Source organism: Sturnira hondurensis, unplaced genomic scaffold, assembly GCF_014824575.4.
Source record: "Sturnira hondurensis isolate 20B ecotype Veracruz unplaced genomic scaffold, ASM1482457v3 Scaffold0007406, whole genome shotgun sequence".
NCBI lineage: Eukaryota > Metazoa > Chordata > Mammalia > Chiroptera > Phyllostomidae > Sturnira > Sturnira hondurensis.
Window position 1 is genome coordinate 876,941 of NW_028080037.1, and position 13,690 is coordinate 890,630.

The following is a 13,690-nucleotide window of genomic DNA, read 5'->3' on the forward strand; positions in this document are numbered from 1 at the left end:
AGCGGGGACTAGGAAACCCTGGAGGGATTGGGCGCTTATGGTTCACGGGGTCCAAGTCCCCAACACCTCGCCTGCGCTCAGGCAGGCGCCTGCAGGGACAGCCGGCAACAGTGTAACTGAGTCAGGCTGTGTGAAGCCCTCGACCAGCCCGGCCTTGGGAACTCCGGCCCTGGAAGCCGGCACCTCCCAGCTGCAGGAGCCCTCGGTTTAGAGAGATCAAAGGGTGACGCCTGGCCATCTGGCCTGAGTCCCCCACGGGGCAGACAGTGACCGTGACCCATGGCCCCTGCTCCTTCTGCGTTGAGCTGTGAAGGAAACAGGTGAGGCACACGGACCCTGGGGGCCCTTCAGGAAAATAAAGGCTTCACTGTGACCAGTGGGTGAGAGGGTGATGGAACAGCTTCTAACACCTGACAACAAATTCCAGCCGCAGAGAAATGCTGACGTTAATAAAGCCCATAAGAGAGCAAATGCTTTTACGAGGTATTTTAGAGTAAACTCTGGCTTTCCATTAAGAGGGCTTGCTTTGCCTCCCCCAAGAGTGCAATCCCTTCAAACATCCAAACGATTTCTATTTTTAGGCAATCTCCGGTTGTCTGTCGGTTTTGTCCTGAAAAGGAGCAGTTGGTTCGGAAGGGCCAGTCCTGCGCAACGTCACAGACACCTTCCAACACGCAGCAGCCTGGGGCGTGTCCTCGCACACCTGACTCTGCGTAGCTCCTGTCCAAACCCTGGGCCCGCTCTTTGCTCGGGTATCGGCATGCTCACTGGCCGCGGGTTCGCACGGCCCCACACCGAACTGGACTTCCCGGTCCCAGGGGGCGCTAGCGGGCGGCAGGGATGGTGCTCACCTACGGTCGCGGAGGCGTTGGTGTAGGCGGAGTCATTGGTGGGCACAAAGGCAGTATTATGGGAGGGGAGCACAGTGAGGTTGTGCGCTTGCCATGCTGGGTGGGCGAGAGGGAAGAAAGCAGAACAAATGAGTGACACGAAAGACAGGTGTGACCGGCACATCTCTCAGCAGAGCTGCCACAGAGGTGTCCTCCCTGGCCCCGCTGCCCACACTGCCTTGGGCCACGCTGTGGTTCCCACGAGGTGGCCCCGTTGGGTCACTGTGACGGCTGCGGAATCTGGTCAAACTTTGGTCCCCACTAGCCAGCTCCAACTCCCTCCTGGACACTGAGTTGAGAGATATGACGTTGAACTCGGCCACACAGCAGCCTTAACGGGAGATGAAGGGGGTGACGTCACAGAAGCTGATGGGACAGAAACACAGCATGAACACAACACGGTGTGATGACACGGGCACAGGACGACAGAGGACCAGCAACGGACACCAAGGCCGACGCCCGCGAGGGCTCTGCAGAGCTGCCCCGCGGTCCTGGCAGCTCACGGCGCGGCCCTGCCGTTTTCTGGGCAGCTGTGATCACATGGAAACGTGCCGCAGAGCGAGGCCCCACAAACCACGGCACGACACTCAACAGCAGCGAGGCCGCCTGCACTCGGGCGTTCTGGGGCAAACACCCATATCCTGAGGCTGTTACGGGAAACGGACGCCTCTGGGGAACACGATCCATCCCGGGGCCCCAGTGTTGGAGTCAGGACGTCTCCTTCTATGAAGGATGTTTTGGATGCGAGAGTTTCCCAGACACGAAGCGGGACTGATGGGGCCGGGTCGGTGGGCTGAGCTGGGGGGCGGGGGAGAGAAACGCGCTGATCGTTATTTGAGGTCCCGCATGAAATAACTCCTGTGTTTTGGTCTCTGGGCCCTGCACGGTGAGCCATGTCAACAAGGCATTGCACTGGGTGGGAAGATCTCCTGGCAGAGTCTTTAAAATAGAGGCCCTGAGAGAAAAAGGTCACATTGTAACAACGGGGGCCGGTGCGTTCCAGTCCCGGAGAATCAGGTAATAAACCTGCGTGGGGATAGGGGTCCCCCACAGCGCAGACCTGCTCTTCGAAGCCCGGTGGGCTGTGGGACGGCCATCACCACTCAGCCCTGACTGCCCCCCACTCTGCAGAGGCTCAGGCTTCAGCTGTCATGCCTCTCAATGTGCAAATTTTAAGGAAAACATGCTGGAACATTAGGTGGCAATTTATGGAGCACATTAAGTCGCAGGAATAAGGGACACACCAGCGTGCTGCTGTGGATGGCATAATAATCAGCAAATGTGCTTTTCTGTTAACCCGTTCCCCCACTGGTGCAGAGCAACTCTGAGCGGTGCCGGGCTGGCTGCGCGGCAAACCACGCCAGGCACTCCAGCTGTCCAACACAGTCAGGAGTGACCCAGGAAGCCAAAGGAAGAAATAAAAGCATCCCACATCACTCCAAACATGCACTTTTTAGAAAGCTCTGACTGGGCCCTGGCTGGTGTGGCTCAGTGGATTGAGCACCAGCCTGCAAACCAAAAGGTCACGGGTTTGACTCTCTGTCAGGGCACATGCCTGGGTTGCAGACCAGGCCCCCAGTAGGGGGCGCACGAGAGGCAACCATTCAATGTGTCTCTTACACATCATTGTTTCTCTCCCTCTCTTCTCCCCTCCCCCCTCTCTAAATAAATAAATAAAAATTTAAAAAAGGAAAAAGCTCTGATGAGAATGAAAAGCTGCACTCAGCAATGGCTGGGGTTTCTCCTTCTGCGGAACTGGGGACCCCTGACCACAGGAAGCACGTAGGTGGCGCCACGCTTCCCCGAGGGGAGCTGCTGTGACTTGGGAGCTGCCGACGGGCAGGCGCGTGCTGGATGAGACTCGGCCCACGCACACAGGCGCTCCTCTCAGGTGGCGCGGCCCCCAGCCCTCAGCTCATCTCGGGTGGGGCCGTGTGCACAGGCGCAGAGGTGAGGCCCATTTTGTGGCCCGGGGAACGTATATCTGGACCCACGGACAGTGTACAAGACAGCTGCTTCTGACAAAGGCTCTTGGGGAAACGCACTGTAACGTCTGCATCATCAGCTCTGTCCTTTGATCGTGAAAGCACACGCACACTCCCGTCAGACACTCTGGGATGGCAATGACCATGGAGGGGCCCTGTTGCCCTGGCTTCCAAGCAGGTGCCAGTCCTGTGTGCCTCCGGCTGGCCCTGGCCCCCGAGTCACCTGCCCCCACAGCCTCGGGGGTCCTCATCGCCCATGTCTACCTCCGGTCGTTTCCTGAAGTTCCTGGATCCCATCCACGGGCTCCAGGGGCCAGTAATGCGAAGCGGTCAGCAAGACCTCGAACCCTGGGGACAGAAAGCAAGGGCGTTAAGTCCCTGTCGGGGAGGAAGGGACCACACGTGACCCACTGTGGGCCTCCCACACCGTGAGGTGGTGGGAGGGGAAGTTGCCCAGTGACTCCAGGTCACACCGAAAAGGCACTGGGATAAATTCAATAGCCTCTCCTGGTTTTACAAACAGAACTCCAGGAATGAAAGTCGGTCAACACGCTTCCTGAACAGGAAACTCGCAACAAGGAGGGACACGGGGATGCCTTTGAACCTGAGCAGACAAAGCCGCCACGCCCGACACCGCAGTGGCAGCCACACGCCCACTGACTCCGGGGGAGACGAGCGTGCTCACGGCCACACCACTGTTCAGCAGCACCCTGAAGAAGCGCCCGGTGCGCCCACACCAGGGAGTGAGACCAGGCTGGCAGGAGGCAGGGCAGCAGACGAGCGTTCTCCGCACTGCGCGTGGCCGTGCCAAGCTGTCCGCGTCCACCCCGACGGCGGGCTGTGGGGGCCTGTCTCCTCGGACGACACACAGAGACGAGGGGTGAGGTGCTTCCGCGGCAGCCTCGCTGCAGGCCGGCCCCGGGGGTGAGGGCCCCACACGCCCACCCCCCCAGCCGGTCCCAGCCTGTCTGCTCAGGGTCCTCCACACAGCGGACAGTCAATCACACCTGACTGCAGTCATTTCGCAACGTCTCGCATGGCCTGTGTGCTCTTAGTAGACGTGACTCCTCTCTGGAGTGTTCTTCTCACTCCGTGCCCTGTCGGTTGTCCCTTTATTCACGTTGCCCACCCTTCCCGGGGTCCCTCGAGGGGCCGCCCGGTCCCACACTCGGCTCCTCCCTCAGCTCTGCTGTCGGGTGGGCCGGTCTCTGGGACCACGTCCCCGAAGTGGGAACCACGGTCCGGAGGACGAAACACAGATCGACTGCCCTGCAGGGCTGCCAGGTCGCAGGAAAAAATGACCTAATAAAGCGACCTCTGTGTTATCCATCCTAAAAAAGAGGTTTTAAAGAGAACAACAGCAGCAGCAGCAGCAGCGTTTTAGAGCGGAGCGTGCCTGGTAGTGAGAATGAAAAACCATTACGAAGGAGAAAAGAATGTGGGGAGTGAAAAGCCGTTACAAACAATGAAAGAATCTGGTGAGGAGGCGGATACAGATCTCGTGGGTGAATGTCAGGCGATCCCCTGGGTCCACACGGCGACGCTGGAACCGTGGAGGGGACGTGCTGCCAGAGACCTGCGTCCCGTCTGCGTCTCTCGGAGAAAGGACGTGAGGACAACAGAGAGGAACCGCAGCGGGTTCTCAGGGACAGAATGAGACAACAGCCCGAAGGGATGGCTGTGAGAGAGCCCTGGAGTGAACGAAGGACTGAGTCTGCCCTCGGGAAAGGGAACTCGGAACCACGAAAAAAGTGGACTGTCCTCTCCCTGGTACATAGAGATCAGGAAGTTGGTTGTAGAAGCTCTGAGAGTGCCTTTGTGAGGCTGACTCTGGAACTCACACCGGAAAAGAAACACCCAAGGGAACCGAGGGAGTGTGGACGGGGCAGGGGAGGGTGAGGGGGCAGACCGGCCGGGGGAAGGCACGCGCCACCACAGAGCGGATCTAGGGCAACGGGACAGGACTCGAGCGGGCGGGTCGGTGGGGAAACACCCCCAAGCAGGCGGAGCACACGTGGAAACGCAGTTGATGGCGATGGTGATGGTGACGGTCGAGTCTCAGAGGAGAGGCGACACCCCGTCATTCACCAAACGCTCTTAGAGCCCGTCTGCCCTCCGCACCCCTCGCTCTCTGCTCTAACAGCTTCCAACGGCTCAACTCCTGAATGCGTGGGGGGAAACCTCGGAGGTAATAAAGCAGAACAGCTCCCCGGGGAACCGCTGGTAAACCTGACTACGTCGGTTCGCAAAAGTCTGGACAGAACCACCGATCGAGCCTTGCCCAGCGGGGGCACTGGCCACGTGCCCCACGGGACAGAGATGTGCTGTGCCCTGTGTGGGCGCCTCACACGTGCTGGGTGAGTAACTCCTCTTATGAGGACGCTTTCAGCCAAAGAACATTGGGGCAAAGGACATGAACAGACGTTTCGAAGAAAAAGGAATGTGAACCATTTCTAAATGTAGGAAAAGATGGTGCAGCTTCCTCGCGGGGCTCAAAGCGCTTTGAAGGAACAGAGAGCTAGGCCTACATCCCCCACGGGCAAACGGAGGGTTAGATCTGCCGACGCAGCAGTCTGCACCCCATTCTGGGGGGAGTTCCCGCCACGCCGGCTTTTCCAGGGGCGACGGGAGACGCCTGCGCACATGTGAAGCCCGCATTCCCTCTGACCTAGTAACCCCATGCGTGGGACTCATTCTCAAGATAAACTCACACCTGTGATTGAACACCTGTGTCCAGTGGTGTGTGCCGCAGGTGTGTGACATCTGTGTCAACACCCTGCAGACGCTTCTCAGCGAGGGGCTGGCTGCTGATCACGGAGCAGGTACCTGGGAGGTGGGCGTGCGGTTTGGGAAGGGGGTGCAGTGAGACCACACGGGTCTGGCACCAACAACGCCCCCGTCCGTTACAGAATCTCGTTAGAACACCGTAAGCGTGTCATTCTGTGACATAATGACCTCACACGCAAGCACACACTACACCACCCTGGGTGAAATGTTCAAATGAAAACACTAAGTCATTACACCTATGTTATTCCCCTACCGACCACAGTCAAGCAGGCACTACTTCTGCTGGACCCTGTAGAATGTTCTCTGAGGTATATGGTTAAGTTTAAAGAGTCAGGGTGAGTCCTGGCCGAGGGACTCTGGCCACCGGGACCCGGGCATGCGTGGTCCTGGTCACTGCGTGGTGGGTGCCTGAAAGGAGGAAGCCAGAAACTCGGGCCTCCTTCCGACCACGTCTTGTCTTTTCTGAAGTTCAGGCTCCTCCTGGGGACGAGCGGGAAGCGGCCCTGACTTATGAGTTATTCAATTCATCTGGGAGAAGCAGGAGAAGGAAAGAACATCGTACGAGGAGCAGATGTTGTCTTCAGGGTCCTCGTCTTCATAAAACAGGCCCTATGCACTGTCCACCTACGAGTGGCCCGACGCGGGGGCGGGGGGGATACAGCTGTCCGCACAGAAAGTCGGCCCCCCTACGGCTGTCCAGGGCCCCACGGGATAAGTGGGCGAACAAACACAGAAAGACTATACATGAAATTCTGATGCCGCCAAATCTCTCTCTGCCAAATTCCCGTTTGATCAGAAACACTTTTTTTTTTTTTTTTGCACTAGGAAGATGCAGAACGAGGCCTCTGCCAGGACCTGGAGGTTCCGGTGGCCTCTGTGCACCGTGCACGTGACACTGGTGATGAGGCCCCCGGGTGGGCCGTGGTGGTGGCCTCACAATAAACAGACACCGAAGGGCTATGGGGGGCACCTGAGACCACCCCACATCCTTTGTCCACAGTATCTCCACTTACAAAGTAAAAAGAAGGAAAGAGAACAAGCTATTTATTCTCACAGAAAGAAAACAGCCGCCACCAACATGTGGGGAGTTACAACTGCTGTAATAACATGCTCTGGCTTCCTCAGCCTCGAAATAGGCCGGTGAGCTGAGGTGAGCCACCCAGGCTCCCGGGAGAGGACAGGGGCCAGCCGCCCCCAACGCCCCAGGGCTGGGGAACGCTGGGACCCTGGGGCGTTTCATTAGAGCTCGCCCTCCTCGTCGCAGAGATCCCCCACAGCACATGTTTATAAACCACTCAGGGATGACCTGTGACTCCCAGGCCGTGCCCTTGAGGGGTTCGGTTTCCTCGGCCCTCCCAGCCCCTCTGTCCTGCTGCCCGGGGGACAGAGCAGGACACTGGGCCACCTGGGGCCAGAGGGAAGGTTTCAGAGGCGGGGTGGGGTGCTGGCTCCCCCTCCCTGGGTGGCACCATCCGGTGGGAGGGGTGCAGCTTCTCCGACGTGACCACCCAAGGTCACAGGCAAAGGCAGAGGGTACCGAGGGCGAGAGGACTCCAACCTGCTTTTCCTCCGTTTGCCGCACCGAGCAGTCGTTCCCGGCAGAGCGGAAGACCTGCAACTGGTTCGCTGGCTGGGCCGGTGGGGACACACAGACCAGACCCCAACCACCCCTGGGGTGGAAGCCCCTGGCTGTTGGTATCCCAGGACCACCACAGGGAGGGCCCTGAGCCGGTGCCACAGCGACCAAGTCTACGCGTCCCGACGGCCCCTCAGACAGAAACCTGGAGGGGCTGTGGCGAACAAGAGGCTGCTGGCCTGTGTGGGGGACCCCGCCAGGCTCCCCTGACACCGGCACAGCTCCCCTGCCAGGCCAGCACCGGAGAAGGGGAGGGTGCAGGGCACACGTGTCCTCTCCTGCGCAGCGCTGGGTGAGGTATGTGTCCCCCAGCCAGAGAAAACCTCTCTCCGTGTCCGCGTTGTGACTGCGGACAGGGGCGCAGGCGGATGTTCTCCGCTTCACGCCTTTTCCGAAGGAAGACGGACCGGGATGTGCAGACCAGAGGCCAGCGGCCACATCTCTGCCACAACACTGATTTGCTGGGGCCGTGACAACAGTCCGAGCATCCCAGCTCAGGCCTGCCTCACCCTGCCATGTCCACCCCTCACAGGGGGCTCCGTCCAAGCACACGGCTTTGTCCCTGGGCAGGGCTGGGAGGGGTGGCTGTGCCCACAGTCCCAGAGGTGGCAGTAACGGGGGGAGCCTGCCTGTCCCCTGTAGCCTGTGACACGGGCCTGCCATCAAGGTCTGGGTTGTGCTCACAGCTTCCAAGGAAGGGCTTGGGGACACGAGTGGGGGTTTCCCCGTACCCCACACATGCGGCCAAGGAAAGAATGGGGAACTGCATCTGCAGAGCGAGTCCCGGACACTCACACCTGCCTGCATCTCTGCAGTGGCGTGGGTGGTCCCCCCATTTTCGGTGACAGCCTGCACGCCTCCTCTGTCACCCCCAGAAAAGCCTCACTGTGACGCTTCTAGACCAAGGACTCACAGCAAAGGACAGGGGCCTGGTGGCCTGGGTGGGGTCCCCCCACTGCTCTGTGCTCTCAGCGGGGCTGTGGGCGTCCAGCACCCAGACTCAGGGCAGTGACAGCGGGTGGAGGCAGCGCCGTGAGGCTGAAGGACTGAGACCTAAGCCACCAAAGTAGATCAGCGCTGGACGCATGACGTGAGGCAGGCAACATTCGGCCTGAGAGTGCGCATGTTTCCGCATTCACGAGGCTTCGAGCGACCAAGAGCAAGAGACTCTGGGCACAGAGGCACCTGCCTCTCCAGCCACAAATTTGGGGAGGTTGGACTTCGAGGACAAGCAGAGCGACCGGGAGGGCAAAGTGCAGCCGGCAGCTGGCCGGGCCAGGGGAGCCGGAGCAGAGCCGCTCCAGACGGCACCACCGACAAGCAAACGACGGTGCCCGCGGGGAGGCCGCGCGCTGACCGGGGCGGAGGCTCCCTTACCTGGGTGGGCCTGTGACCTGCAGAGGGCCGGATGCATCTGCACGGAAAACAGCACAGCGTGAGACTCGGGCCGCCCGGCAGAGCCCGGCCCGGTGCAGCGCCCGCCGGGGCGGGGACCTTACCTGCAAACTGCAGTGGAGCAGCAGCAGCCAGCAGCCACGCAGCAGCCCCCGCATGGTGCGTCTGGGGCCAGCTGCAAGCCACCTGTGGCTCCCGGCGGCAGGGACAAAGTGTCCGCTCTAACTGTCCCTTCCCCGGGGGAGGGCCATTTTCACAGGCTCTGGAGAGAAAAGGCGGCCGCTTCTCTGCGGTCGGTGTTAGGCGGCCGTCTCGGGGAGGCGGCGTGTGCTCCGTCCTGGTCCGCACACTCTCCAGTCTTCAGGGATCAATAAACATGCCGCAGTGAGCGGAGCATCCGTGGAATGCAGGGGGCCAGCCCCGGGCGGCTGCACGGGCCGTCCCAAACGCAGGGCAGCACGCCCAGCGGGGCAGGCAGCGGGGCAGGCGGTCACGGCTGCCCGAGCCAGCAGCCGCCCTTCGTCCCCATCCAGGCTGGGCGCAGGCTGTTCCCTCGGAGTCCGGGGACCGAGAGGACGTCCGAAGGAACCTTGTCCTCGAGCAGCGGCCGAGTTACCTGGGGCTGCCTCAAGCGTCCACCTCTTGTCCCAGCTCTGGGTGGGGAGAGGCGGTGATGTCGGCTTGCTCCTCAAACTTTGCTCCACTGCTGTCCTCTATTTATATCCCGGCCGCACCTCCCTCCCGTGCTGGGTCCTAGCTCCGGCCCGTTCGGAGCAGCAGCCCATGTCCGCGGGCTGCTCCGCCGCCTCGATGCCCCGGAGTCGCCCTCAGTGTCAAAACACACACAGGGGGACAGCAAACCACAGACGCCGCCCAGAGCGGAGTCCCGTCTGCCCAGAGGAAGAAAGAAGGTGACACCTGGTGCCAAGGAAGATGCCCCCCAACGTGCGCCACGTTTTTCCCTTTAACCCTTTTGGAGGAGAGCGGAGGCCAAGGACCCCTTCACAGGGGACACCGTGCTGCGGCCACAGACCCCAGCACCCATGCCCCGTCCGGGACGGGGCTCCCAGCACAGGGGCAGTAGGGCCCTCAGCCGACCTGCGCCTCAGTTTACTCAAGATGCTCGTGCGCCTGACCTGGTCTGAACACATGGACACACACGCAGGGTGGCCGTCACCGCTGCAGTGGCCTCGGGACCGGGCTGATCCCACATCCCTGCACCGTCTCCCACGCTCACCAGCGGAGCGCCCCCAGGCCAGGTCCCAAGTCTCTACCTCGCCACATGCCTGGGACATGGGCCCCCTCCTCCCGGGGCTGGGGTGGGGATACACGCAAAGCTCTCAGTGCGCAGCTGGGGAAACGCAGTCCTCTGAAAACGCTCGCTGTTTTCGGCAGAGCGAGACTGTCACTCAGCGACGTTAGCTCTGAGGAAGATGACAAAGGAGAAGCTGCTGGGTGGCACGGCCCCTGGGTCCCGACCCTGGGTGGGAAGTGGGTGCTGCGCCCGAGTGCCCTGCGGAGGAGGCCCGGAGAGGGAGGGGGGAAGGAGCGCCGTCCAAACGCAGGCGACTGCTTCCCACTCTCGCTGCAGCACAGCAGCGCCCGGGGGCACTGGAGACACCAGGACGCACACTGCACAGCCCTGCTCACACCGACCTTCACCCTGCTGCCGAGGTGGACCTGAGGCGGACCTGGCCTGGGGAAAGGCCCGTTCACAGCCCGCATGGCCCTCCAGCTGCCACAGGTCAGAAAGTGAGAGCAGAGCTGGGGGAGGGGAGAGGAGCTCCCTGGAAGGCCCTTCTCTGTGACCCCGCAGGGTCCCAGGGAGGAGACAGGGGCAGCGGGGTGGGGGTGGGGCTGCATCCAGCCTCTGGGTGACAGGTGGGTGACAGGTGGGTGACGGGGCGTAATGCCCACCCTGACCTTTCTCCCCCAGGAGCCAAGTGTGTAGGTCACTGGGAGGAGGACCCCCTGCAGACCAGGGCACGGGGCGAGAACCCCTGTCCCCAGGGGATGGGCAGAAGGATCTCCAAGTACCTGGACAGGGGCAGAGCCACTGAGAACGTCCGCAGGAGACACTGGGACACAGGGACACAGGCCACCTAGGACCGAGGCTAACCAGGAAAACAGCCTTCTCACTGTCCCCACTTCCGGGCCAGAAAGAATGTGCGTCCCAGTAACAGGAAAGGCAGCACGCAGAGCAGAGCAGGAGAAGCCCAAGACCACGGGGGCAGGGCAGGGAGAGGAGAGCCCTAAGCACCAGGCCAGGGGAGCCGGAGCCTGGGTGGGCAACAGTGACCAGGGCCACGGGACCCAGCCAGCTGCACACCTGACGGACCTAACATGCACTCACACGTGCACGCAGTGCACGCACGCACACACGTGTGCACAAACGCATGCACATGGGCAGGTGCACGCCAACAGTCTAGCAGACGAGAGCTGTGCCTGTTCCCAGCATGAACACCATTTGCCCAAGTCCCCACAATCTGACATGTGACACCCCACATTCCTGCTCAGATTGTGACCCAAAAGCCAGAAAAACCAACCCACTGTGAAAAGACGCAGCTGCCCCCCCTCAGTCAGGACGTGCTCGGAGCTCTGCGGCAAAGCAGCCACGCTCCCAGACACGTGGGGAAAGTGTGCAGAGAGATGGAAGTCACACGGAGGACTGTCCCTTTCCAGAGGAAATGCTGCCACCAAGAACGAGACAGGCGGAAGGTCAGATGCCCCTCGGCAAGCTCACTGGCAGACGTGCCCCGGGCAGGGGCCACCACGGCTCGCCGCGCTAGAGCACGGGGAGAAAACGAAAGGAGCGATTCTGCTGCAAAACAGCAGAAGGAGTGGGGTGACAAGGTCAAATAATCTAACATGTGTGTGGTTGAAATTCTAGACGCAGAAGTGAGAAAACGAGGCAAAAAAGCGTTCGGAGAGAAAATGGCCAAGAATGTTCAAAAATAATGAACTAAGTTCAGCCACAGGCCCCAGAGCCTCAGACCACACCAAGCCAGATAAATAGCAGGCACGCACTGCACACCACACACCACACCCTCACACAACACATACATACCACGCACAACACACACAACTCACACCACATGCCACACACACACCTGGAAACAAGGCCATCAAACTGCTAAAAATCAGGCGTAAAGAGAAGTCACAAGGCAGCCAGAGGAAAGTGCATGTGACAAAGAGGACAGACCAGAGTCACAGTGGGCTCTTATCAGGAGCTGGGCGAGCCTGAGGCCAACGCAGGCACACAGCTGAGTGCAGGTGGCAGAGGGGACAGCCTTGTCTGGGGACAATCTTCCACAGGGACCAAGAGGTGGGGAGTGGGCGGGGCTGTTGCTCCAGGTGCTGAGTTCCTTCTGGGGACAATGAAGAAGCTCAGAAAGTAGACAGTGTGATGGTTTTAAAAGAAGTCACTGATTCTGACTTTTGGGCAAGATGGTGGTGCAGGCAAACATGGCCTGCCTCCTCGCACAACCACATCAGAATAATAACTAAATTATAAAACAACCATCAGCCAGAACCATCAGAAAGGGAGTTAAATGGAAGTCTGACAGTTACAGAATTAAAGAAACCACACCCACCCAGCCTGTAAGGGGCGGAGATGCGGAACAGGCTGGTCCCACACCCACGTGTGGTGGATAAAAATTCAGGAGGGACATCTCAGCAGCAAGGAGTCCCAGCCCCACACCAGGGCCCCAGCCCAGGGCTCCAGTGCCAGGGAGATAAGTCCCTAGAACTCTGGCTGCAGAAACCAGTGGGAACTGAATCGGTGGAAGAAAGAAGCCCCAAGCAGTTCCTGTTGAAGAACCCACATAGGTTCTGAGTGAGTCACTCAGACTCACTCCCTCCGAGCTCCAGCACTGGGTTTGCAGCTTGAAAGGCACCAGTGGCACACAGGGAGGAACTGATGTGTCTGGCATCAAGGTGGGCAGAGGCCATTGTCCCTTTTCTGAACCCTCCCCCACAGAGTCAGCAGGCTGGTGCCGTATCTGAGACTCCATCAGCCTGGGTAACACTGTTTGCCCCACCCTGGAGATCCCCAGAGACTCTGTCCCACCCAACCTGTGGGCCCACCCAAGCTGCTTTTCTAAGTGAATGGCCTGTTCTGTCCTAAATCCTCTCAGACAAGCAGCAGCTGGCCTCAGTGAGCCCCAGGCCCAGCACTGGCAGTAGCCATCTCAGATCGCTTTATAGACCGGGAAGGGCAGCCCCAGGAAAAACACAGGTGGGGGTTGACCTTGGCCTGCACCACCCAGGAAACCCCAGGGCCAGCACACCCAGGGGACAGCTACAGACCACGTCGGAGCACCACCACCCTGCCCCTGCACAGCTGATCCTCCAAGGAGGGTGGAGGTTGGTGGTCAGTGGTCACAGCCAATCCTTGCAGTCGACTGGCCTGGGTAAATCCCTCCCATTGACCTGCCAACAGCAACCAAGGCTCAACTACAAGAGGAGGGTTTACTCAGCCCACACGAAGGGTGCACCTCGAGTACCCAGCTTGGGGGATGGAGAGGCTGTGCCACTGGACCCTACAGGACACCCACTTCATTAGGCCACACGACCAAGACACAGAGTCATAGCAACTGTACCTAATACATAGAAACAAACACAGGGAGGCTGCCAAAATGAGGAGACAAAGAAACAAAGTCCAGATGAAAGAACAGATCAAAACTCCAGAAAAACTGCTAAATAAAATGGGGATAAGCAACCTTTCAGATGCAGAGTTCAAATCACTGGTTACAAGGATGCTCGAGGAACTCAGTGAGGACCTCAGTGAGCATAAGAAAGGCCCAGTCAGAAACGATGGTTACATTAGCTGAAATAAAGAACAATTTACAGGGAAACAACAGAATAGTTGAAGCCGAGAATCAAATCATCAATTTAGAACATAAGGAAGCAAAAAATAGCCAATCAGAACAAGAAGAAGAAAAAAATAATTTTAAAAAACCCTAAGATAGTATAAGCAGCCTGTGGAACAACTTCAA

General features: G+C 59.5%; 1 protein-coding gene across 2 annotated transcripts in view; it reads right to left on the reverse strand.

Annotated features, from left to right (window-relative positions):
• Window positions 1–9,467, reverse strand: part of ADGRD1 (adhesion G protein-coupled receptor D1) — a 61,533-nt gene extending 52,066 nt beyond the window's left edge. Inside the window, exons 1-4 of one of the 2 annotated variants that reach the window (XM_037051859.1) lie at window positions 8,798–9,467; window positions 8,676–8,712; window positions 3,140–3,223; window positions 852–947 (exon numbers count right to left, since the gene is read on the reverse strand). In XM_037051859.1, coding sequence (XP_036907754.1) covers window positions 852–947; window positions 3,140–3,223; window positions 8,676–8,712; window positions 8,798–8,851 — 271 coding nt within the window. In that variant the 5' untranslated portion in view covers window positions 8,852–9,467. The remainder of the gene's footprint in view (window positions 1–851; window positions 948–3,139; window positions 3,224–8,675; window positions 8,713–8,797) is intronic. The other variant, XM_037051860.1, reaches the window with a different exon arrangement.
• Between the last annotated feature and the right edge of the window lie 4,223 nt (window positions 9,468–13,690).